The sequence below is a fragment of the Apus apus genome, chromosome 1 (genome assembly GCF_020740795.1).
Source record: "Apus apus isolate bApuApu2 chromosome 1, bApuApu2.pri.cur, whole genome shotgun sequence".
Lineage (NCBI taxonomy): Eukaryota > Metazoa > Chordata > Aves > Apodiformes > Apodidae > Apus > Apus apus.
The window spans coordinates 54,681,322-54,708,800 of NC_067282.1; the positions used below are offsets into that span (position 1 = coordinate 54,681,322).

The 27,479-nt window shown below is 38.4% G+C and overlaps 1 protein-coding gene across 2 annotated transcripts in view; it reads right to left on the reverse strand.

The window, feature by feature from the left end:
• NALCN (sodium leak channel, non-selective) overlaps window positions 1-27,479 on the reverse strand; it is a 227,754-nt gene that overhangs the window by 190,703 nt on the left and 9,572 nt on the right. For both annotated transcript variants that reach the window (XM_051630433.1, XM_051630425.1), the window contains exons 2-6: window positions 27,281-27,427; window positions 24,754-24,936; window positions 11,542-11,625; window positions 9,818-9,957; window positions 8,874-9,002 (exon numbers count right to left, since the gene is read on the reverse strand). In XM_051630433.1, the coding sequence (XP_051486393.1) occupies window positions 8,874-9,002; window positions 9,818-9,957; window positions 11,542-11,625; window positions 24,754-24,936; window positions 27,281-27,388 (644 nt within the window). In that variant the 5' untranslated portion in view covers window positions 27,389-27,427. The remainder of the gene's footprint in view (window positions 1-8,873; window positions 9,003-9,817; window positions 9,958-11,541; window positions 11,626-24,753; window positions 24,937-27,280; window positions 27,428-27,479) is intronic.

Here is a 27,479-nt window from a genome sequence, read left to right on the forward strand (position 1 = left end):
AGGGATAGAAGCTGAGCTGCTCTGACTTTTTTTTCCCGTGTCTCTGATCCCTCCCTCCTTTTCAAACTTCTGCTGTTTTCCTGCCTTCTAGTTCCTCACCCACCCTCCACAAGTTCTTGCATATAATAAAATAGCTGAGATGACAGCTTCAGTCTGCTCATTAGTATCTCAGGATGAATACTCCAGCGTTTCCCAGACCTTTTCAAATTGCAGTAATCCAAGGGACAAAGGAATGAAATTTACACATCACGTTCAACTTCCAGAAAGCAGTACACAACTGAAAAGAGTCAGGAGTTGTCACAGAGGGGGTCTGCTACAGGCCACGAGATTTGGATGGCTGAGTGGATGAGGCCCTCTACAAGCAGAGGGGAGCTACCTCATGCTCACAGGCCCTGGTCCTCATGGGAGATTTCAACAACCCCAATATCTGCTGAAGGGTCAACACAGCAAATCGCCAGCAATCCAGGAAGTTCCCAGAGTGCATTGATGACAACTTCCTCCTCCAAATGGTAGAGGAACCAACAAGAAAAAGTGCTTTGCTGGACCTTGTTCTCACCAATAGACACAGGCTGATGAGGTAAGACTTAATGGGAGACTGGGCCGTAGCGACCATGACATGGTCGAATTCAGGATCCTTAGGGCAGCAAGGAAGGAGCAAAACAAGCTCACTACCCTCTACTTCAAGAGAGCAGATTTTGGTCTCTTCAAGGATCTGCTTGGTAGGGTACTGTGGGACAAAGCTCCCCCCTGCAGGGGAGCCCAGGAAAGCTGGTCCATATTCAAGGATCACTTCTTCCATGCTCAGGAGCTATGTGTCCCAATAAAGAGGAAGGCAGGCAGTGGAGCCATGAGGTTGGGTGAGCAAAGAGCTTCTCGACACAGTTAAATGTAAAAACAAGGTATACAGAGAGTCAAGTAGGAACAGGTATCCTGGGGAGAGTACAGACAAGCTGTCAGAGAAGCAAGGGATTGGGTAAGGAAGGCCAAAGCATGGATAGAGCTGGACCTGGCCAGGGATGTTAAGAATAACAAGAACGGTTTCTATAGGTGGATCAGTGATAAAAGGAAGACAAGGGAAACTGTGGGCCAGTTTCAAAAGGAAACTGGAAATGTGGCCATGCAGGACACAGAGAAGACTGAGGTACTCAATAACTACTTTGCCTCAGTCTTCACCAGCAAAGACTCTGGTCACACCATCCAAGTTAGAGAAGGCGAAGGCATGGACTGTGAGAAGGAAGATCTCCCAACTGCAGGAGAAGAGCAGATTTATGACCATCTGAAGGATATGAAGGTGCACAAGTCTATGGGATCTGATGGGATTTATCCACAGCTCCTGAAGGAACTGGCTGATGAAGTTGCAAAGCCTCTGTCCAGCAAAAGTCTTGGCACTCTGGAGAAATCCCCACTGACTGCAAAAGGGGAAACATAACTCTCATTTTCAAGAAAGGAACAAAGGACAACCCGGGGAACTATAGACCAGTCAGTCTCCCCTCTGTGTCCAGCAAGATCATGGAGCAGATCCTCCTGAAGGCTCTGCTAAGGCACATGGAAAACAAAGGGGTGACTGGTGACAGCCAACATGGCTTCACCAAGAGCAAATCCTGCCTAACTAATTTGGTGGCCATTTACAATGGGGCCACGGCATTGCTGGATAAAGGAGGAGCAACTGACATCATCTACCTGGAACTGTGCAAGGCTTTTGACACTCTCCTGCACGACATCCTGGTCTCAAACAGTAAGGATTTGATGGATGGACCACTTACTGGGTAAGGAACTGGCTGGATGGTCGCACTCAAAGAGTGGTGATCAATGGCTTGATTTCCAGATGGAGACCTGTGGCAAGTGGTGTTCCACAACACTTGGAACTGGAACCAGTGGTATTTAACATCTTTATCAGCGACATGGACAGTGGCATTGAGTGCACCTTCAGCAAGTTTGCTGATGACACCAAAGTGTGTGGTGAAGTCAACACGCTGGAGGGGAGGGATGCCATCCACAGAGACCTTGACAGGCTTGAGAAGTGGGCTCACCCAAACTGCATGAAGTTCAGCCAAGCCAAGTGCAAGGTCCTGCACCTGAGTCAGGGCAATCCCAAGCACAAATACAGGCTGGGTGGAGAAGGGATTAAAAAGAGTCTGAAGGAGAAGGACTTGGGAGTGATGGTGGATGAGAAGCTCAACATGAGCTGGCAATGTGTGCCTGCAGCCCAGAAAGCCAGCTGCGTCCTGGGCTGCATCAAAAGAAGTGTGCCCAGCAGGTCAAGGGAAGTGATTTTTCCCCTTTACTCGGCTCTTGTGAGATCCCACCTGGAGTTCTGTGGGCAGTTCAGGAGGCCCCAACACAGGAGGGACATGGTGCTCTTGGAGAAAGTCCAAAGAAGGGCCATGAAGATGATCCAAGGGCTGGAACACCTCACCTACAATGGCAGGCTGAGAGAATGGGGTTGTTCAGCCTGGAGAAGAGAAAGATCTGGGGAGACCTTATACTGGCCTTCCAATACCTGAAGGGACCTACAGGAAAGCTGGGGTGGGGCTTTTTACAAGGGCTTGTAAGTGAGAAGACAAGTGTTATTGGATCAAAACTGAGAGAAGAGTTATTTAGAATAGACATTAGGAGGAAATTCTTTAGTATGAGGGTAGTAAGTCACTGGAACAGGTTGCCCAGGGAAGCTGTGGAAGCCCCATCCCTGGAAGTGTTCAAGGACAGGTTGCATGGGGCTTTAAGCAACATGATCTAGTGGGAGATGTCCCTGCCCATGCAGGGGGGTTGGAAGTAGGTGATTTTTAAGGTCCCTTCCAGCTCAAACCATTTTGTGATTGTATGACATGAGACAGAACACTCACAGAAACAGCTGAAGTCTCTTTCAGAAGTTCTTTCTTGCTGTTTCCCATAACTGCTTGCATATCCAGAAACAACTTTTCCTCACAGCGTTTCCAGGATACAGGAGATGCACTTATCAGTTATAACTGCTATTTAACCTTTGAATGTCAGGACATTTCCAGACTTCTCTGCTTTTTGTCTGGCTTCCTCTTGCAATATAAAGAAGATAACTTTTCCAACTTCTTTTCTACTCAAGAAAGCCCCCAGTCGCCCACTTTGCAAATTCAGTGGGGAGGACTCAGTTCTGTTTTTCTAGTGATGTCTGGACTTTACATCAATTTTATGATATACAAGAGGATGTCATGACTTGCAGCATCCTGGTCTCCTGCAGGTTTCCTGTGAAAAGTTCAGTCCTCCCTGGGCCGTAATTCTGTACTGTGATTATAGGGTAAAAATCCTGTGTATAAATATGGAACTTTTTGGAGTTGTGGAAGTTGAAGAGATGTGGCAGTTACATAACTCAAATTATTGTATTTAAGAGTCAGCCAATTTCACCACAGTGTATAAAATCCCTCCTGCTTACTCAAAAGGAGTATTTACCAACCAGAGAAGGAGAGGAATCCCATAAAGGTTGACAGGTTGAGTAGAAGTTCAGTAAACTTTGATGTCTTCACTGGAACAATGAATTGTGTAAATCCTAATGGCCACAATTTTTAATACAGGTAAGCATGTCACATTACTGTGACACCAAGTGCTGTGGTTACTGGGTTCCAATCACACTATTGTAGATCTTCAATAAAAGGTCACCTTCTTGCTCAGAATAGAGCTGGGCAAGCAAAAACACTGGAAATCCTGTGTGAAATGATTCAACAGTCTGAATGCCTTGGATAAGTCTCTTCCACTCTTTTGACAGGACCCTATTTGGACTGAACTGCTTCCATTTTAGTATGATGCTATATTCCTCTTTTTTTGGTTGGAGTCTAAACATCAGGCCTGGAAAAGTAAAAATTTATTCTATTTCTCTTCTCCCTGAGGAGTTTTTACTAGAGATGTATCACCACTAACAGAGATTGTGAATAAATCCCAAAAGCAGTATTAAAGCTGAGCTGGTTGTTCAACTAGCATCAATAAATTAATGTGCCCTGTTAAAGAAGCCCTGTTACGTTGATTTTCCAAGCTTGGTCTTTCATTTCTTCCCTTTCTCAGAAATCCAATTTCTCATTCTTATTTTCCCACTGCTGATGTGAGACAGTATCTCAAATCTCTTTTGTTCTTGTTAATCATATTTATTTCCTCTATTAGATATTTTGGTGAACTTTGAGCTCTCAAGTCTTTGAAGCTGTTTTCTGACATTTTTGGGGCCTATTCATAGAGACATGGAAAGATGACCAAGAACCTCTTAGATCTTTCTATTACTCGGTAATTATTTTTCTTATCTATCTTCCTGCGCAGTTCCTTCTTTAAAGAAGAAGCCTTGCAAAGAAAGTTTTTAAATTGACTGCCATGGTGACAAGGCAGACAGGTCTACACAAACACTCAATCCATACCCTACCAGAAGTGTTTTAAAAAGGCCCTTAAACAAAGTACCACATTTTATGGCAGTTAGTCATATTAGCCGCCTCTGTTTTGATGAGGGAAGCCTTCCCTTCCCCTAGCTCCTGTGCAGGCTGAGAACTGCAAAAAGAAAAAACACTGTGGAATAAATATAATCTAATCATGCAGTATAAAAGTAACTTTGTGTAGTCAAACATGTCTTGGTAAGAAAAATAAACATTCAGTAGCTAGTGTGTGAGGATATATAACATACTCTAACAGAGCCAAAGCAATGGTTTTAAAAGTTTATGGAAACACAGAAACATCCTGATTGGAAGGGACCTTGAAGACCATCACGTCCAACCATAACCTAAATCTCCCTACCATAACCTAATTTATCCATTCAGTGCTTAAATCATGTCACTAAGCACTATATCTTTATTTCTTTTAAACTCTTCCAGAAATGCTGACCACACCACCTCCCTGGGCAGCCTGTTCCACTGTTCTGTTTCATACTCCTGTCCTTGTGGAAGTACCTTTTGTATACTGGAGATGCCCAAGAGTAACTTTAAGTAGATCTGGGAACACAACCTATTTTCCCCATATTTTTGTTCACTTCATTGAAATTAATCTCAAATATAACAACTTCTCCAAGTGCCTATAATCTACAGACTTATCTAAATAATTTGATTATATACACATTACATTCCAACCATACTCTGTGTCTTTCAAGCAACTAAAGAAGATCCATACTAAGGAAATCCGTGCAATATACTGCTTATTGGCAGAAAGCAAATACACTGGTTGGAGGAATCATGAGGGGAAAGTGGTGACAGTATAGTTGTAAAAAGATATGTAATAATCAAAAGGGAATACGAAGTAGAAAAATTGTCCAGGAAGAAGACAGTGTTCCCTGTAGGGAAAAAAAGTCTGGCAAAATAAAGACTGTAAGAATGAAAGGGGGGGAAGATTTAGCATCAAACAGAAAAAAAAAAACACAGGTGGAATGAAAAACTCAGGCCGCAGTTAGCTCACTCTGGTACTTCTGTTTGTCAGAGCTAACATTAGAAAAATACTGAGGAGGTGAAGGGACAGGAGGTCAGGCAGTGTGGGCGTCAGGAAGGATGGAAAGATGAAGGAACCTGCAGTAGTCAAAGAGGCAATGAGTGATGAGGCTGCCACATCCTTCCAAATAAAAATGGAATAGCAAGATTTTAAGATGCTGTTTTCAAAAGACACTTGCCTTCCTTATAATAATAATTTAGAAGGCAGTATACTTAAAAAGAGTGATTGCTAAAATTTCTGAAATGGATGAAGTCTTGACCTCAATAATAAGACTTTACCCTTCCCGCTTGCCATAAAATCCTGCATAATGGAAGGCAAATCACCTAAAATTTAAGTTCTCACAGGTGGCCACTAATTAGATGCTTTTCATTTTCTCATCTTGACTTGGGAGCCTGGGATTTGGTTTGCAGATACACTGAATATTTATAGCTGTGGCTTATTAAAGACTCTGAAGTTATTTGAGGCCAAGCACAGCCAACTCTGGCCACTCTCCATTGCCTGGAACAGCACCAACTGACTCAGACAGATAGACTCAGCTTCTGAGAGGAATGTTTAATCCTCATTATAAAGTTGAAAACTGAACCACAAAGACAAAAGCAAAATTTGTCCAGGCAGTTTTCATGCTTTTGTGGTCTACTACTTCTCAGCTAATACAGTCTCCTGGATTCAGCAGTGGCACGCTGTCTCCTTTCTAACTACATTTTGGACCAATGTTTGCCTCTAAATTGTCCTTTTTTTGGCACGAGAACTGTTATTTCTTCCTCTCTATCCATTTTACCAGCTCATAGTGTTTCTTATAAATTCTGCAGCCATCTCCGGGAATATCAGCCCTGACCTATGCAAATGAGGCACAGCATAACTCCACCCAGAGCTTCTGCACTGCATTCCTCAAAAATTAAAAAAAGTATCAGATATGTAAAAGTCTTCACAAGATACAATGATAAACGTTACACAAAAGAAGAAGAAATAAGTGTTTTCAGAGTAGGAACGAGCAGTGTGCCAAAAGCAATGTATATGTCCACATGGCAAGGAACAAAAAAAAATACTGCCTTTTGTTGGGACATCATTAATTTGTAAGAATAAATGAGTCTCCACTTCTGGGAAAAAGTGGTTTTCAATGCAACTAGTCCTCGTACACAACCACAGGAGCCATTTAGAGTTACAGGTCTTGTTTCAAGATGGCAAAAGTGATTAATTACTTTCTGAAGGTGCCTATCTCAGGTACCTGAAGAGGAACTTTAACCCATTTTAGACAGGTTTTTATTTTAGGTACTGGTTACCTGAGCCTTTTACTTACTTCCTGTAATTCAGCTTCTCAACAACCTAAAATTGAGGTGTTTCTGTAAACTTTTTTCTTTTTTTTAAATAATGCAATATTCAAAGAGTAACACAACATATGCAGAAGAAATTAGACAAAAATTTTATGGGCAACTTTAAAGTTATAAACTTAACTTTCCATATTGCAAACAGAATCATAGAATGTTTAAGGTTGGAAGGAACCTTAAAGATCATTAGATTCCAACCTCCCTGCCACGAGCAGGGACACCTCACACTAGACCAGGCTGCACAAAGCCTCATCCAGCCTGGCCTTAAACACCTCCAGGGAGGGGGCTTCCACAACCTCCCTGGGCAACCTGTTCCAGCACCTTACTACCCTCATGGTGAAGAATTTCTCCCTGATCTCTAACCTAAATCTCTCCTCTTTCAGTTTAAAAACATTACCCCTTCTCCTACTACTGCCCTCTCTGGTGAAAAGCCCCTCCCCAGCTTTCATATAGGCCCCCTTCAGGTACTGGAATGTCGCTATAAGGTCTCCCTGGAGCCTCCTCTTCTCCAGGCTGAACAGCCCCCACTCCTTCAGCCTGTCTTCATAGCAGAGGTGCTCCAGCCCTTTGATCATCTTCGTGGCCTTTCCCTGGACCCTCTCCAACAGCTCCATGTCTTTCCTGTGTTGAGGGCTCCAGAACTGTATGCAGTGTTCCAGGTGCAAATATAATAGGTACATAATATTTTGTACATAATATGTTATGCATATAGTATTATGTACCATGTCATCTTTTTTCTGCTGATTTCAGGGAAAAGCTGTATTCAGTGACACAAGCAATTATGTGATGTTTGATCTTCTCTGTGTAATCTCTTGCACTTCTTGTTTTTCTTAACAACATAGGTAAGTCACAGAGTCACAGATCTTATCATTGCCACAAAGAAATTTTTTCCCCATCTCTATGGGAAACTGTAAAGAAATATGTGCTATAAAGATTGTCTCTTAAAGCAGAGGGAAAGTCAGAATAAAATATCTCATTTCCAGTCTAGGTGAAGATCAGTCCCATATTTAACTATAGTATTGATTAAATGAATAAGAAAATACTCCAATGGTGGTGGTTTTTTTTCATTTGACAATATACCATAGCAAGTCTAGCATATTCTCAAATAACTTTGTAACCTTTTTTGTATCTATCACATCCAAGAATCTTATTTAATATTTGATAGCTCACAGACCCTAGTTTATAAGAATCTTTGTCACAGTTTTGCAATGATCAGACTTTTTATTGAGCACAATAGCAGATTAAGCAGTGTCTTGCTTGTCTTAGAATGTCTATTTCATTTATTTTATGTTCTGACAAATTCAATACAGGAATAAAAATATCCAATTTTGACCAAAGCAAAGGCTACAACTGCAGAGCTAATGCTTCCCTGTCCAAAGAAACAGAAGATGAAATTAAGAAATAGCTATAATAAAATCTCACAATATAATGGTAGTCAAGCATACAGTCAAGCCCTCAATTCAACAGTACATGTAAGCATATACTTCTGTGTGATTTTATGAGCTATCTCAGTGGCAAGAGGCTATATTGTGCTTAAAGTTAATCTTGTGATTTAGTATGTGCTGAATCAAAAATGCAATGTACTCCTGATCACCAGTATAGAGTATTAATTGCAAGTATTTTCCAAAGGCTTTAACTTTAAATCTGAGCATCAGGTCCCAATGACCTCTACAGCCAGAAAGGGTGCAAGATTCTAGGATTAGTTCTGCCTGTACTTAATATCTGGTCCAACATTCAGATGTTCCGGGAAAAGATAGGAAAACAGTGAAAGGTGATGAATCATCAGTGACCTACATCAGCTGCACATGGCAATGCTCTTCTCAAGGCTTCCTCTCCCCTCCTGCTCTCTCTTAGTTGTAATCTTTCCCCCACACATGTACACTCACCTCTAAATCAGACTGAAGCTCAATGCCATAATTTGTAATCTGTCACATTTAAAGTTTATACTTTTCATAATTTTTGTTTTGTTCATAATATTTTTGTTTCCCCAACTTATCTTAAGTGTATTTTGGTGGACTACTTTTAATCTTTTAATCTATTAAATCCATTTTATACCCAGTGATGCTAACTACAATTACACATATGCACTGAAAGACCAGCCCCATGACATGCCTGCACAGGCTAACTTACCCTGGCTGCGTGTCGTCTGTCACACAATGGTACGTAAAAGTTCCAAACATCTGCACTCCCAAGATCCCATACAGGAGGAGAAAGAACAGAAGGAAAATTGAAACACTCCAAATTTGCTCTCCAGAACGCCTGGCAAAAAGATAAACATGACAGTGAATAAACAGGCAAAGTAAAGCCTCCTCTAAAAAGCTCCAGAAGACAAAATACGCACACACAGAGAAAGTATTTAATCCTGCAGAAAATTTGCCTTTAAAGCTGATTTTTCATTCTGTGCAGATGGAGAAAAGTAAGCCACAATTTTTTCTAAACCCTTAAGGTCAGGGTAATTAAAGCAGACATAAACTACAAAGGGTAGAACAACAGAAAAAAAAACAACCAAATAAAATGTATGAAGTCTAGCTTTTGTAAAATAATACCTAATGACTTAACACAGTTGATACCAAATAATGACCAAAATACTCTTTCACATTACAGTCACACAGTTTTTGCTATTAGATGCTGTACCAAGCATGCTTATGTGTGTTTGCTTGCAGGTGAGCATCTCTGTACATATGCCAGTACATATATACTTGTAACTGTAATGGTTAGGGCATGTGCTCATGTATTATTATTTACGAATATCATCCTTCTAAGAGCGTTCACCTCGATTATTAAGTGCCCGTATTAAGGGAACAGAATTTACTGCCATTCGTTGAAAATTGCTGGCTACAGTTATTAGTAAAACACTTTAAGATTTATTTAAATATTTGACAGTTTTGATCCTTTTCTAGGAAGCTTCATGATTCCTTAAATATGGAAAATACCAAGATGTTTTTGGCCAGAACAAAAACTGAGGAAGAAAATGCCCATTAAGAATGAAGGGTCATTCTCTAAGCTGCCTAGTCAGCCTTCCTAGTCAAAACTGACATTTTCTCTGCTGTTCTTCAGATAACAGCTTTACTTACTTCAAGATATTTGTTATCCTAGTTCTTGGCAGCTCAAAACGAAAATATATCCGGAATGCTCGAATCATAATGAGTGGTCGTGGAATCCGTAACATGCCCCAAGGTGACATTTGGTCAACTATTTCAGCAATTTCAAACACCTACAAACAAAAGAATCAGGAGTTTTTCTTGATGACCACATCCTGTGCCTGTATTCATTAACAGAACTTTTAAAACTATGAACACTATACATTTTTTTTCTTTTAATTATCAATTTTATCTTTGCTCACTTTTGCCATGTTTTTTAAATGGAAAGTCTTAGTAAATCTTTTAATCCATTTCTAAGCTATCCTGATGAAATTCCAAAAATATACTCTGGCTATGCTCATAATGCTTCTGTCTCGAACAACTCAAGAGGACTGTGCAAACTTGTGTCAGCTCCTGGCTTCTATGTTAGTCCTACCCAACAAGTTGCCCACAACTTCATTCAAAGTGAATAATTTACACTTCCAAATAGGAAAATCAGTATCTGATAATGTTGCACACTGGTAAGGGTTTTACTGTGATACAAAACTACATGTACACAGATTGCTTTAGGAGTTGCAACATGCCTATAAGTTCTCCATTTCATTCCAAGCACATGAGAAAACTGTACATTCTTCTCTTAGACTCCATTTCATGCCACAAATTTCAGCCAAGCCACAGCAGAGAGAACCATTTCCTTAACACATTGACAGGTTACGCACTCCATAAAGACTATTTAGCTTATTGACTGGGCAAAAATGTCATTTTAATTCTTGCCTCTCACCCCCTGAATGTAACTGTTTGATTTAGTATTTGCTAAAAGTACTAAGAAAATGGAGAGGGAACCTGGCAATGCATAAACTGGGTAATCTACAGTACTTTTCTGTAATGATCAACCATCACTCTACATGCGTACATGATGAATCAAAGTTTTCCCTGCATATAAAGCAGAAAATTACCATGTGTCTTAAATTTGTCAGAAGTGAATAAGTCATGCCTAACAGCTATCACTCTAGTACTTTTACAAGCCTTAGACTATTGCAACCCCAGTCTCAGAGTCTTCAATGTGTTCTTGTCCAAAAACCTGTTAAGGACTGATTGGTTTGCAGGACACAATTTGTCTTGTACCTGAACAATCTCTGCATTTTTGCAACATGTACAAGTTCCTTTCTTTATGAAAATTTATCAAATTCTTTCCAAAGGGTTTATGTTTGTTTGGGGTATTTTCCCAATGTGCTTTAACTTCCATTTTGGAAAAGGTTTTGTTAGGTGTGGGCCATATTATATGAAAACTCTCCACTCACCATATCAATACAGATACAACACGGCAAACATCTACCATTGGAATCATTCTTCCTTTAGCTGCCTAAGCTAAGACCCGTAACATCCTGCTAGGCTCAGTGGAAGGAGTTGAGCACAACTGTCATATGGAGTAAGAGATAAACGGCTCTCTGAAGATCCTTCTCTTTCCTTTGACTATGCAGAGGGTTTATGGTAACCAGCTTCAGATGAATGTAGGAAAAACTGACCAAGAAAAATTCTCCTACTAATGTAGATATGCTGCAATGTGCCATTATGGGGCTATTGAATTCACCATAGGTTTTTAAAAACAATTTGATCCATCTACAGCTATGCTTCCCCAACTCCTAATTACTTGGTTGTGCCATACATTTTTCACAATTAAGGAACTATTCATTGAAAAAGCTAAGGGAAATAATTACCTGTAACACCAGTGACACCCAAAGACAAAAGACCATGAACCCATCAAACACACACCAACGATCCTTTACGTAGGAGCTATCACCCTACAAGAGAGAGAAAAGCTACGAGGTTAATTGTTGTGGTTTTACTGTCAGGATTTATGAAAAAGTAAAAGCATTCTCTGTACCACTTTCTGAATGCCACTTTTGAAAGACTCCAAAAGCCTGGTAGATGGGCTAGAATATTATGGAAACTATTATAAACACATCTTCGAGGTTAACAAAGCGTAGCTTCATTTTTGTGCAGTAGTACTCCTCAGCTTGTCTCAAAAAGAACTTATTAAGAGACTTACTATTTACACCTTGATATCAATTTAAAAAACAAAACAAAACACAAGGAAACAAACACCGGGCTCCCTTTTCCATATTTTTGACCAATACAAAATACGTGCACAGGAAGGTAAGTGTAAAATGCCAGTAATGTAGTATTGTGCCGTTTAATTACTTCACTATTGTTCAACAGCTTCGATTTCATCAGTATTATTTTATATTATTTTTTTAAAAGGTTTTCAATCATTTTTCGTGATCTAGAAAAGTCTTGCCATTTCCAAAAGACCAGACAGTACCATCATCTCATCACAGCGTAGGCTTTCAAGTTGCTTTCACCATCTCAGAATGACAATTCATTCTTTAGACTTCATTAATTATAGGTAAGATACAGGGATTTATAGATTACCTTTGCAACACTGAATTAAAAAAAAATTAATCAGAAAATTGAGCACTGGATCCTTGATGACCTGTATACCTTCCTACTTGTTCTCTGGCTTTACTTTAGAATCCTAGAATCTTAGAATGTATTGGGTTGGCAGGGACCTCTCAAGGTCATCTAGTCCAGCCCCCTTACAGTAAGTAGGGACACCTCCAACTAGACCAGATTGCTCAGTGCCCCATCAAGCCTGACCTTGAATGTCTCCAGGGATGGGGCCTCCACCACCTCTCTAGGCACCTGTTGCAGTGATCCACCACCCTCATATTAAACAACTTTTTTCTCATGTCCAGACTTCTTCCACTAGGTCTCTAAAATAAAACCTGAGGATGGTTTTAATGATAGTTCAATCTATATATCACTCCTAAATGGCAGCGTGGAGAAGACTGCATACAAGTTCAGCTTCCTCCATACTGCACTATTCTCAACTACTGCTGCAGTTTGCATGCTTAGCTATCCTCATCTCTCACAATGGCTTGCAACATGGGCCCTCCACAACAAGCTACAAAAACACTTCTTAGCTGGGCTGCTAATACCTCACACTTCATTACAACCACTGAACTGAAAAAAAATCTGCATGTATTAGATAAATACATCTGAGTGTGGGATAGTTTCATGTACCACATGGAGCGGAGAGGAAGCTGGTTGACCACATTCATATAGATGCAGCTTGCTGAAAGTGTAGACAAGACTAGAACTAAGGAAAGCGGATATCCCAGTTTCATGTTGCATTGCAGGAAAAAATATGCTGAGACATTGGCACTGTATCTCAGGGCACATAAACATCCCCTTCCAAATAAGGTTTCACAAGCCCTTCCCTGCCTTATACATTATCTGGTTCCTTTTCTCTCTTTAGTGTTCTTCCAGATACAAACTACAGTGTTTGGTATCCATTTTTCATAGGTACAATTGGTGAAAAAATTGTCAGGCCTCAAGAATCTTGAAGACATTACTGGACTTTGTCCTGTTATGTGATTCCTGGTTTGATACACCTTGTTTCTTATCTCTGATAGTTATCTCAGTTAGCTCATACCTGTTTTTAAATGTCTCAGCATTTTCACTGATTCTAAAAGTACAGACAAGATGTTTTATTTTAATCTAGTATTTTCAGTGACATACAATATCCTAAAAATGATTTATCATTCCTTGCAGTAGATGATAGCAAGATGTACGGTGAAAATAGAGAAAAAATAGTGGGTTTTTTAAGTTTTATTTCCATTGCAAAAAATCTTCAGGACAGAAATGAACAAAGTAAAGATAAAAGGAATATACAGCAAGTGATTTTCAAATCAGAAATAAAGGAATGAGAATTTCAACACAGTTTCCAGGCAGGGGATTTTCTAACACAAAAGGATGTTAAAATTCTCCACAATCCAAGAGTTAGGAGGAAGAAGACTGCAAATCAGGGTAACAACAAAACAAGAACCTTTAACCTGTCCTTCTCAAAGAAAGTTGACTTAGTTCCCTAAATAAAGTCTGATCTAATCAGTAACTCTTCACTCAGGGGTAAAAGAACTCTGCTGTTACAGTGGTTATGTTCAGTAATTGTGAAGCAGATACACGGTTTTTTATCTGTGGAGATCAGCTACCAAATCCCTAAATCTCTTACCTTTTTCTCCTCAAACCTTGCTCCCTCTTAGGGAACAAACCTCAGGTGAGATTTGCATCAATGTGTAACTTGAGTCCTTCAGCTGTGGTTCTGAACAAAGATGCTGATTGGTCTTTCTCTCTGAAGAACTCTTTGAAACATACTTTTTTATTTTTCTTAAGCACCCTTTGTCTAAACCAAGTTTTCCTGAGTTTGGCTGTACAGATCTGAGCGTGAGCCCTTGCTATATTCACCCTCCTCTGAATAACCCATCAAGTACTCACTGAAAGCCAAATCTTATTTTAGAAACTGCTTTTTCACGCTACAATACATGTGGCATGATTGAAGCAGCTCTGCTGTTTTCTTCTTACAAAGGAAGATGCAGTGACCCTTTCCAGTCTTCTCACCAGTTAGGCTGCTCCATCACCTCACTTCTCTCATTGTCAGGTCAGGCCAGCTTCTCCCACCACATCCTCCCTGTCAGGGAGGCTTTCAGGACATCACCAAGAGAAACTCAGGGCACTTGAATTACATCTGTAGAAATCACTCACTTAGGAGAAGGTTCTGGCCTTTTCTGCTTTGCATGTAGGAAGGCTTTGGCTAAAACCTTTTCATGTTTGTCATTTGACTGGCAATGGTTGTGCTGGGGAATCTTTAATGCATTTATACTGTATATTGGCATATGGATATTATTTGCTGTTGGAAGTATTTTTAAGTCAGGACCACAGCCTGCTTAATGTGCAAATAAGAATATACTTTTTAGCATGAATTTAGATACTGACTTCTCATGCTACTTCCATGAAAAATCTAATTCTGACTAAACACAGGCTAGCACTCACATATTAATAGCAAGGAAGAGTGAGTTTCATTCACATTTTAAAAAAGCCTTGGGCTGAAGTTCCACACTCACAGTCAATGGCAGCCTGTTCTTAGACTGGGAAAGGAATGCAGATACATGAAATTTAAACACATCTGGTGACATCGTACCTACAATAGGAGAATTATTGCCATGTGTTAATCCCTCACCCCTTTTTCATCATGTCTGCTGAAATGTAAGAATTACTGAGGAGGTTTGTATTAGCATTTTTTTGTGAATGCACTATCCCAGACCATTTAGGTTATGGTTTCTAAGTCTTTGAAATGTGATCTAAACATTTCCAAACGATGAAGGATTATTGCTGTAGACTAGAAGCCTCATGCTAAAACTAATCCAAACTTCTTACAGTCACTTAAGTTACTGACTCCCTACTGCCTACAGTGGACAGCTAGTCCTGAAAGCTTCTCCAGCAACATGACTTACAGTCTGTCTAGACAATAAAATAATTTGCTTCTGACAGAGAGGTGAGTAACAGTCCACTTACACAGCCCATGGCTACAGACTTGGGACAGCTTTTGGAAGACTTGGCACAGCAAACCATGCCCTCACTTAATGCCTCTCTCAGGCAAACTAAGGGCTGCAGCTTGAACACAGTGGACAAGCTAACTAACAGCTATTAAACATAAAGCATTTTAAGATACATTAAAAAATGTGAAGTCCAAAGCAGGAATACTGTTTAGTTGTTTGATGGATCAATCTTTTCTTTGTTAATTATAAACCTAGTCATTACTTTGTATTACCATTCCTAGTCTCCCCAGACAGTTTCTCCTAACATGCACCCGTCTTTTCCCTCAATATTTATTTACAACATGTCAGTGCTACTGGAAGGCTAGTGCAGAACCATGGAAATGGCTTTCTTGATAAACCACACGTGTGGAATGGATCAAAAGTCTGCTGAAATTTGAGAACCGAAAAGAACAGAGAAGCTTGACAAAATGGTCTGTAATTAAAATATTATTTGCCCTATAAGACATGTTAATTTACCATGGCAGTGTTGCCATAACTAAGACAGAATACTTTGTCTAGCATAAGATCTTAGTGGCTTTTACCTACTGAAAACAGGACCAACAAAATAAATCTCCTCTCTTCTCCCTACATTCTCTTCATAATCAGTTTTTAATTAATAACCCACAAACAGCACTGAGATGCCAGAAGATACACACTCTCAATTGTAACCAGCGCATTAAAGATAAAACACCAATTGCCAGTATGAGGTGCCCTAAACAATCGTTACACAAGTTCACAAAACCCCACAATTTTATAAGAAATTTTTTAATAAAAGTTTATTCCATCATCAACCTTGCTGCAAACAAAATACTCTACAAAACCAACAACCAATCTGCATAAACCAATCTGCTAGAATATTGACTATGTCTGCTAATTTTGTTAAGCAATTTCAGTATCTCATTGGTAAGGTAGAGAGCTTAGCTAAGACAGCTAAATGGTTGCACAGTCATCTCCTATGTAATTTTTGCCCTGCTTATCTCCTAAAATCTCAGGAACACATCAGGATTAACAGCAAATCCCTGCATCTGAAAAGCCTCCTCTGCCTCCCTGTTCGCCTTCAGAAATTTCTCTTTTTCTCTCATCCCTGACTACAGCCTGTTTTCTGAATCCTTCCCTCCTGCCTTGTTCCAGCTGCCTCTGTGGGAAAGCTAAATGAAAGAAGTGACATGACACTTGCTCTGATGATAATCAGATTTACCAACATCTGCTCTGGAAAAGAGTCCTGTAGTCTTGGATCTGTCATTAGGAGAACGCTAGCCTCCCATTTTTCTTCACAGTCTCTGACAAAAAAGATAGCTGCAAGATCGTACAAATGCAAAGAGACCAGCAAGCTCAGTAACAACCAGCTTCTTTGCTATTCTATCATGGTCACTGGATCCTGCATGTAGTGCCAGTAAATAAAGCACATCAACAACTCTAGCAAATTCTTCAGACTACCCTGTAGGCTTCTTTGTGGGGCACTACAAATAAGCATTAAGGCGTGGAGGTTGACATTTACTGGCATTTTAAGAGCAGCATAACTGCACAGGAGGAAATAGAAAGAATAGAGGGAATCAGGAGTATCATTTTTTCCTCCTCTGCTATGCTGTAATTAGATCCCCCTACCTGGAACAGCACTCCCTGCTTCCAGGAAGTGCACAGAAAAAAAACCAAACAACTTCACCCCTGAGAACAACTAAACATTGGAATATATTTACAGAGAAGACCATCTCGATAGGTCTTTTCTAACCCAGATTTTTTCCCTATTTGTGTGCATGTCCTGAAGATGACAGTTCCTTGATGTAGACTCCAACTCTACATCTAGTTCCACATGCATGGATATTTGCTTCTATTTGGAAGTACTCCATAGCCTTGAGCAGGCAGCGTGTGTTAATCACTGCTGTGCCTCAGCCAGGAGTATTTTGCCCTTCCTCAGCTCCAATGTTTACAGTGGATGCAACGGGTCAGTTTAGATCCCAATGTCTGAAGTGAAAGCTTTTGCACTGAAGCATCAGATACTGCCTGGAGACTGAACAGAAGGATTTGATGGTCTAATCGAACATGACAAAACTTGGATTTATGATCATGATTCACAGCTCTCCTTCAACAGAAAAATGCCACAGTGATGAAAGTTGGAATAGATAAGAAGGAAGCTTTTTTTCAGAAAAAAAAAAAAAAAGATTTTAGTATTTGGTAATAAGCACTATTAAAAGATGGAGAATTCATTTTATACTACAGAGGCCAGGAAAAGTTTATTGAAACAGCAATCGTTGTATAGCTGTAAGAAAGCAATATTTGTATTAGTGGTGGAGAACACAGATTTTTTTGTTCAGCTTACTACTTCAAAAATCCCACACAGATTTTGTCATTTTTATGAAAATACAGCTGCACAGAAATGTTCCTTTTACTTTCCACAGGGATTTGGATCTCATTAAGATTTTTCCTCTTGATGTCTTGCTTTTTTCTTGCAAATTAAGAAAGAAGACAACATGGGTATAAAATAAAAGATATTTTTAAATTCAAGCAGACTTCTCTGAAAATGCAAGTTTCAACATAGAAAAGCACATTAGGGATGAAGCTTCCTCTCTTCCTAACTGAATACATAATGTTATCCATTGTGTAGATTTCACTGCTATCCCAGGATAGATGTCATTTTACCCTAACATGAAGTGATATATTAACACTGCCCTACAATAACAGCTGCTTTCATGATTATCCATAAAGTAATGCTTTAAAGTACAATTTGAAAGGGAAAAAATATCATTACCAAAAAGTAAAGTTTTGTTCAACTAATTGGCCCATATATTGAAAAGCAATTTCTAAAAACATTATAAAAGTCAAAAACACAGAATCCCAGAATGATAGGGGTCAGAAGGGACCTCTGATAATCATTGAGTCTAACGCCCCCTGCCAGAGCAGGACCACCACAGAATCTAGGGCAGGTCACACAGAAACACATCCAGGTGGGTCTTCAAAGTCTCCAGAGAAGGAGACTCCACAGCCTCTCTGGGCAGCCTGTTCCAGTGCTCCATAACGCTTACAGTACAGAAGTTCTTCCTCATGTTGAGGTGGAACTTCCTGTGCTCTAGTTTGCATCCATTGCCCCTTGTCCTATCACAAGGCACAACTGAAAAGATCAGTCCTCCTTCCTTCTTGACACTCACCCTTCAGATATTTATATACATAAATAAGATCCCCTCTCAGTCTTCTCTTCTCCAGACTAAACAGCCTCAGGTCTCTCAGCCTTTCCTCATAAGACAGGTGGTCCAATCCCTTAATCATCCTTGTAGCCCTCCGTTGTGCTCTCTCAAGTAAATCACTGTCTCTCTTGAAATGGGGAGCCCTGAACTGGACACAATACTCCAGATGTAGTCTCACTGTATGCTTTTTCTTAGAAACATTAAGGTTAAATTTTTATCACCATGGTTAATTCACTAAGTACAATAAGGACACATTTCAATGCATGGACAAAAATAATTTCTCACTAAAATTTCTATGACCCATTGACCGGTTAGAAAAATTACCATTGTTATTTTGGAAATGCTGCCTATGTAAGTTCACTAATTAATTTAAATGCCTTTGATTTTCTAATATTCTAATGCAAAAATGGTGCAAAATGCCCCACTGTGTAATATGAGTCACTTTCCTGTAATAAACACTCCAAGAAAACCAGGCAGAAGTAACCATAGAAACAGGTGCGTATATTCTAGTGCCTTCCATGGTCTCTAACCTTTCCTGGCCCACAGGCAGTAACATCCAACCAGCAGCACGCTGCAGGCAACTTCGTATTTGTTTTTCTCATGTTAATCAATCTTAATTGTTTTAATTTCCTGTGACTGGAAACAGCACTGGTGCATTTCACTAGCAACATGATCCCAGTAGGCTGGTTACAGATGTCCCAGCAATGGACATACACGTTAGCAAAACAAAGACAGAAAAAAGGTGAGACAGAAGAATCAACTTTTGTAAACTGATTGTCTTATTCAAATAATGCATATCAACACTGTTTGCTATAAACTAATATTTAAAACTAAAACCAACAGCTGCCAACACCAAAATACAGTATTTTTAAAGTGAAATTTTAAGACAATTTGAAATAATAACACAGCACAGCAGGGAACCTGCACTATACATCTAGGCTTCCAACATCATTATAGATAGTACAGAATTCTATTTTTTCATATAGATATGTAAAATAACTTGTCATAAGGACAAAGTTTTCACCTTATAATCCCAAGAAGTATAATTCCCCAAGAAGGGGAAACTCAGATCTTAAGTCAGCTGGGTCTTTCTTCATGTGTGCTCCATGAGTTTTACTACCACAGGTAAGTAGCTTTCTCATTGCTTTTTGTTCCACGTAATTACACTCTGTTTAGTCAAAGCATTTCATAATTTTCTCATCCTTGCCACTGATTTCACTGTTTATGCCCCTGTCCTCCAGGTCAAGGTTCTTGCTCCTTTGTCTGACTTGCACATCCCAAGACTGAACTTTCTCCACCCAGCATCATGAGCACATCAGAGCATGCTGACCTGGGATGACAGGAGCCACATACTCTGTTTTACTACCTGACCTTTGAAAACAACCCATTAACTCATTTATTCGCCATGGGGTCTACAGCACATCTAAAGTCAAAGAACACAGTAATTTATGAATTTCTGACTTCTGTTTTCAGTCTGTAACACAGCAGGAAGTCCCTTGACAAAGTTATTAAAAGCTGGTGAGCCAGCTGACATGTTTCATCACAATTTAATTAATATTTCCATAATTTATCAGAAAGACAAAGGTGGAATTTTTAACATTGGAAGTATGGAAAAGAGGACAAAACACATAGTTGTAGTAAGATACATTATTTGAACAGTTCTATAATCCATAACTCAAAACATACTTTGTAGTAGGATTACTATGGAAGAAACTCATTTAAGCATAACTAAGATAATGCCATAAGCATTAAAGAAGAAGCTGGCATCCAGCTGACCATGTACTTTCTGTAGTGCTCACCTGTCCATTGACACCAAATCTACAATAATGAGTTAATCCTCCACTGTGAGATCCTAAAGGCAAGGTGTTGGTCTAGGTACTTCAAGCTTTCCTTTCAGTCAACAGAGAAAACCAGGCCAGATAAATTACCTTTTTGAAGAGCCTAGTCTAGGCTAACTAAACAACTAACTACAGACAATAGCAGACCATCAAATTACTGCTGATGAATGCTACCAGAAGTATTTCTGGTTTAAGTCTAAATATTTATTTCATGCAAGCAAAGATAAAAAAGTGTCAGAATATGCAAACGGATGTCAACTGCTACTGGAAACATTTGCAGACCCCAATTTAGATCAAGGCAACCAGAGTATTTAATTACAGCATAAAAAGCCCATATCCACCTTGCATTCCTTGCACTACAGGTGGAACTTCCTTATATTGGCAGAGTAAAGCCCACCTGGCTCAGGTGAATCTCCAACCTGCTCTGTCCTCAATTCTCTCCTCTTGAACAGAGAGCAACTACAGCAACCAAAGCAACTATCAAAAAAATTATGAGGAAAATGTGCTCTCTGCACAGGGCTAACGTTCCCTGAGAACACCCAACATGCTGGAAGCCACTGATTTCAGTTTATTGGCCCTTACCACTGGACAAAAGCAAAGGAAACTGCTCCCATCTATGTGTCACTGTGTTAGTAGATAGTGCCTATATACTGAATATAATCCATAAAACTGCACATTTACACCAATCTCAATTCTTCCTGAGAAGTCACTCTATCATAACATAGATAGAGTTTGCTTCTAATAGAAGCAAACGGCATTACATCAATAATAAGGAATATCAATAGACAGTTTTGCAAAGAAAAGAACCTTGGACCCTGTATAAGATCTGTCTTACATTGTCATCTTCTGGTTTATTTAATATTTGCATTTTGTGCTCCTTGTCTAAACATATACCAGTGCCTATTTTCTTTGCAGGTGGTGGATAACTGTATGAGCAGTGCCCTGTAATTCAGAGTCCTCAGTATCAATTGTCTTCACAATAGGAACAAGCAACAGCCAACACTCAAAAGGCACTGGTAGCCCAAAATTTTTATAGATTTTCCTAGCACAGCAATAATTAATCAGAAGGAAACATTAGTAATAAAAAGCACAATGTTATATAAACATTTCAGTTTAACTTCCCTTCTAGGGGAGCAAAATGCTTGGATGGATGTATCACTTCATTTTGCCACGTAGTTCACACAGGGAAAAGGGAAAATTTCACAGAGGAAAGGCTAGGATTTTCAGAAACTACTTTCCTTTTCTTAAAATCCCTAGGAACCAAAGGAAGGAAATGTCACATTTGTCTTCAGAAGGTGTTAATTAGACATCATTTGGCATTTTCAAAATCTTCTTAGCTCAGCTATACTTATATTGTTATTAATTGGGACTTAAGTAGAAGGTGCTTGTCTTCTCCACAAATCAGATTTCTCTCTGAACTAAAATTTTGCATTAATCGTGGTTCAAAAGTTTATTAGCATATGAATCCCTAAAGCCTTTACAGAAATACTGATTTATGGTGAAGTTCAGCAGAACCATATGGCAAAACATTCATCGATCCTACATTCACTATAAATCTTGAATACACTTAAATTAGGACTGCAGTTCATAAACAAATTTCCTTATATAAAGACATTTCATATTAAAAACTTTTATAAATGCTAATAGCTTTCTAAATAGTACTTTATTTTATTTTGATTGCCAATATCTTTGTAAGCCCATGGGTCATTATGTTCTTGGATATTTTCCCAAGAATCAATAACACCAAAAGTAAGTTAAACAGTTCAATAAAAAAGGATTATTCACTGATTAGCATTCAAATAATCAATTTGATAACATACTCAAAAAGCTCTGATTTAAAAGATGAAAAAGGCTAATGCAGTTCTAACATTCTTTTATGAAAGTTGCTATACATGACACAAGCCTATATCCTTTTCCTGTAGTTCTGTCTTATGTGAATATTGTGTAGGCACCAGGTGCAAGGAAGCCATCCTTTCTCTTTATACAGCCATTGTGAGAACACATCTAGAAGCCTAATTTTCAGCTGAGTGCATTTCTGGGCTCCCCAGTACAAGAAGGATATAGACTAATACAGGGAGTAGAGGGCCACTAAAAGGTCAGAGAGCTGGAGCACAAGACTCAAGGAGAGGGTGACATGGGTCTGTTCAGCCTTCAAAAAAGAAAGCAGAGGGGAGATCCTGTTGCCATCTACAACTACCTCATCAGAGGATATGAAGAAGATGAAGACAAACTCTCTTTGAAAGTGCACCATGATGAGACAAAAGGGACACAAGTTGGAACACAGAAATTTCTGATTAAATATTAGGAAAAAAAAATGTTTGCACAAGGTTGGTCAAGCACTGGAACAGGCAGTCTAGAGAGCTACTGGAATCTTCATCCCTGAAGGAGTCCGAGATTCACCTGGACAACACAAGCCATATAGGCAGCTTTATCTAAGTGGACATATTTTTGGCAGCAGGTCAGACTAGATGATGTCTGGAGGTCTATTCTATGACCCCATGAACAGAGCCAATAAAGCATTTAATTTCAGTGTAACTATATTCACTGATGAATGCTGCAAGCAAATCCTCAGTTAAAATAAAAATAAATGCAGCCATCTTCTACTTAAAACAATCAATATTTGCAAAAGGGTTATGTCTAATCTATTCTCTTGTATTTTTATCTAATAATAAATTAAGAGTAAAATATTAGTGTGCAAATGAAATAATCTGCATTATCATCTATACATGTATAACGTGAACTAAGGCAACGGAACCAACATCAGATAGCTATTCATTCTGTGGACAGACTCAGGAAACAGGCTTCAAAGGTAAGTTCCTCAAGATGATGAAAGATACGTTCATGCTATGAGCAGAAGCTAAGTACTCTGGGTTTATCCAGTTTGGAGAAAAGGAGGCTGAGGGGCGACTTCATTGCTCTCTATAGCTTCCTACAGAGGCAAAGTGAAAAGGGAGGTGCTGAGCTCCACTCCCTCCACTGGTATCCCTGACAGGACACATGGGAATGGTTCAAACTGCACCAGGGGAGGTTTCGACTGGACATTAAGGAGAGGTGGTCAGTACCCCAAGCCTGTCAGCATTTAAGAGGAATTTTGAAAATGCCCTTAATGGCATGCTTTAACTTTTGGTCAGCCCTGAATTGGTCTGGCAGGTGGACTAGGTGATCAATGTAGGTCACTTCCAACTCTCCCTTCTAACTATTATTCTATTCTATTCTATTCTATTCTATTCTATTCTATTCTATTCTATTCTATTCTATTCTATTCCATTCCATTCCATTCCATTCCATTCCATTCCAAGTACTCTACTCTACTCTACTCTACTCTCTGCATTAATATCTACATGTCTTTGCAAGGTCTGTACTGGTTGTCATAGTGGCTTGTTATTCCCACACTGTTCAGATGTTCACGCTGGTCATGGATTCCCCATTCATGATCCTGTTTCCTCATCTTCACATGCTTAATGGACATCTCTTCAGTAAGAGGGTACAGATAACAGTCAGAAACAGCAATTCACAAAGGATTACTCTGGCCTCATGCAACGCATGAAGATTTTCTCAGAATCAGCTTATTTCAGTAATTTTCTAAATGTTAATGAGAGTTTAACATTTACTATTAATATTCATGAAGTATGATGGTAGAATAGCTTAGTTTGCAGTGAACAAAAAATGTTATATGCACTCAGAACAAACTGAGGAGCTTCAGCTGTCTCTGGAGTCACCAGACCTTTCAGGAGTGAGAGGGAAGGATAACACACCAATTACCTATTCTGTGCAACAGTGACATACTTGTATGGTCAGTAAGGTCTGCAGATGGATTTTCTGTATGTAGGTTGAATCTGCATCTTTTTGTAGAAGACTGGAAATAATCAGTAAAATAATGCTACAAAGTAATGATTAATGAAAAATTCTACAGTTTTATATTCTCCAGTATCGTATCAGTTTATACAAATCAGTCCAGCAACAACAGTAAACATATGATAATAGAAGCATCTGTTTACCAACATTCCTTATATTAAGGAAAAATACCAGCAAAGCAAGGTAACTTTCTCATTTAACTCACAGTAAGACATATATTCTTATTTAAATGAAGTAACCTCACAACACAACCAGCCCTCCTAAAATTAAAATCAAAGTTCTAAGTCTGCATCTGCATCTCTAGACTTTTACAAAATTTTTTTGCTAAGGTATATGGAGCTTATTTTTCCTTTAATTCTTTACATTAATACAATGAAACTATGTACTTCTTAGCAGGAAACCATTATTATGAATGTTGGTTTTATATTTGGGGGGGATTAAATACGCAGTAAAGCTGCATCTTTGTCAATCTGTCTTTTCAGTTTATATGCCATTGTGTTACCTGCAGTTAAAAACAATCATAGCAAAAAGAGCTGAGAAGTTAAAAAACAACAATCAAATGTCACCAGCATATATTGAGATAATTTTCTTAAGAACATATAGAATATTGTTTAAATGCTTACCTTAACTATCCCACGGATATGCATTTTTGCTATCATCTCTGCAGTGTAAAGAAACATCAATAGAGTATCAAGAGCAAATGTCACATATTGGAGAGGAGGATAATGCTCAAAGGTCTTTGGAGTGTTCATACAAACAGAAATAACACTGATGATGGCACAGATTCGTAGTAAAGAGTGTACCCACTGGAAAAAAAAACGAAGAAAATGAGAGATTGCTTCGCTGTTCAGAAAAAGCTCAAATATTTAGCCTCTATAACTTGTACTGTTACTTTTTGGAAATACACATTCACATTTTTCTCTTACATACTGATTCACACAGTAAAGATCTTCATCCAAAAGAAAGCACTCGTGATTTTATTTCATTTATATATATGTAACTATCTATACACACACATATATATTTCTGGATATAATTTTATTAATTATTTTGGGAGGCTGAATAATTCAGAAACCAATAATTAAGAGGCAGGAAACTTAAGAATTTCTACTTAAGAATTTCCATCATTTCTACTTTGTGGCTTTTGTAATTAAACTTCTTTTCCAATGAAAACTTATCACATTTATGAGCAGACAATATGTGGAATTAGTCAATGTTATAAATTGGGTGAATACATGAAACAAAAATATCTGTGGAAAATTCTAGTTTAACATTTAGATGAAGTGAGTTTTAAATTCAATACAATTACATCCAATACAATTCAAAAAATTAAGTGAGAGGCACAGGGATTACAAACATCCTTCCATTTGTGAAAGAATAAATATAAAAAAGACCATGTCACAGAAAAATGCTTCTTAACATCAGGATTCACTTTTGCTCCAAACAAGTTTTGTTGCTGTAAGAGAATAGTTCATTTCTGTAACTACTTAGGTTTCAGTCTCACTACAATCATTATTAATAAGGCTGATACTCAGTGCCAATTACACTGGGAGGCCTAATGAAAAAGCAGAATATATCAATACAGAGGTTAAAGGTTGGGGTTTTTTCTTCTAAATCAAAACAACATTGAAGTATCTTGAAGTCAGACAAGGGTAATGAATCAGAGTTGGTAAGGTCATATCTATCAAAATAAGAAGGTGGCAAAAAAGACACTTCAGCAAGAAAAAAAAATTCCAAACAAAAAAAGCAATGAAGAGTTATAGCAATTATAGTTTACAGCAACTTTTCATTTGAGGAAAAAATCTGCACTTACTTGCACCACCTCAGACCTTTTAATATCAGGATTTAAGAACATTCACCTAATTTAATATTCAGTGTACACTCATGTAAGAGTAATGACATTTGACCTGAATTGAACAGCAGTATCATTTGCATACTCTGAGCCCAAATTAGTGGTTTGGAAGTGGAAGGCACCTGATGAATGATCAGTTATGTTGCGTTAACTCCCACTTTGTTTCAAACCTTGTTTTTACAGAAAAAAAATAATGTAAATAATAAAGTGTGGCTGCTAAAAAAATGTTGTCAGTATTATACATGCTAAGCCATATACAAAAAGTCCACCAGCATGACAGAAAAAAAATACTCCATCAAAAAGCCATGTATTATGTGCTGAGAAACATTGGTAAGAAACCCAGCATATATATCTGCTATTACATTTTGAGATTATAGCAGTCAATACAAACATACTATTTAAGATTATTCAGCATTAATTACTATACAGGTATCGTCATGTAAATTATTTAGGTGTTAAAACTTAGCAGCAAAGCTGAGGGGATCTAGCATCCATACAGCAAAGGAGATGATAGTTCCATTAAATGAAGGTAATGCTAAAAATGTCTATTATTTCAGAATATTGGACTTTCTGCTTTGAAAAAGTAAACATTTATACACTAAGATAAATGCAAAGATGCGTTCTCTGTAAAAGTATGAATCAAGAAAAATATAGGAATCCCAGATGCACACTGACTGTTGAATGAAAAAAATTCATTTTAATAACCATATTTAGATTGTAAAAGCATTTTCCTAATACCACAAATTCTATCAATTACTCCCCTCCCAGTGAAGTTTTCCCCAGTTTCAGGTTGCCACATGCTTTTACACCTATCTATTGCGTGAGGCAAGTTGTAGGTTAAACTATACAAGGAAGATGTGAGCTGGCCAGCCAAAATACACTTTAATATTCATAAGCAAAAGGACAATTCTGAAAGTCAAAATTACTGACTACTGGCTACCCCTTTAGCAATATAATGCTCCTTTTGACATCCTTTTCAAAAGCTCATTTTACAGACTTCTAATTTCAATAAACATGTTAGGAAACAGAGACATTGAAAGGATGGTTGTTCAAAAAAAAAACAGTAGATGAAGTTGTTGACAAATACTGCTTGATCATCCCCATCCATCTGCAATAACCAAAAGAGACCTTTATATTTAAATTTGGACTTTATGCAAAAAAACAAACTGGCAGATTAGCAACTGTAGCTCAGTATTTGCTTCTGACAAATACCTATCTCGGATTTTTTGTGGAAGTTATATTTCAACAGCACAATTACATTTAACTTAAAATGAGTAACTATGGAAACAGATACCTACTGGTTTGTTAATCCACAGAATATCTGCATTGTCTGACAAAGATTCATCCGGACCGAAATCTGTAACTGGCTGGGCTTCCACCCTTGAACTTTGTTTCCTCTTTAGCATCCTGAAGTTAACTTTTATTATCTATAATAATGAAACCTCCTTGGGAAGAAAAAAAGAGAAGACATTATTTCACTAAACCCATTTTAAACGC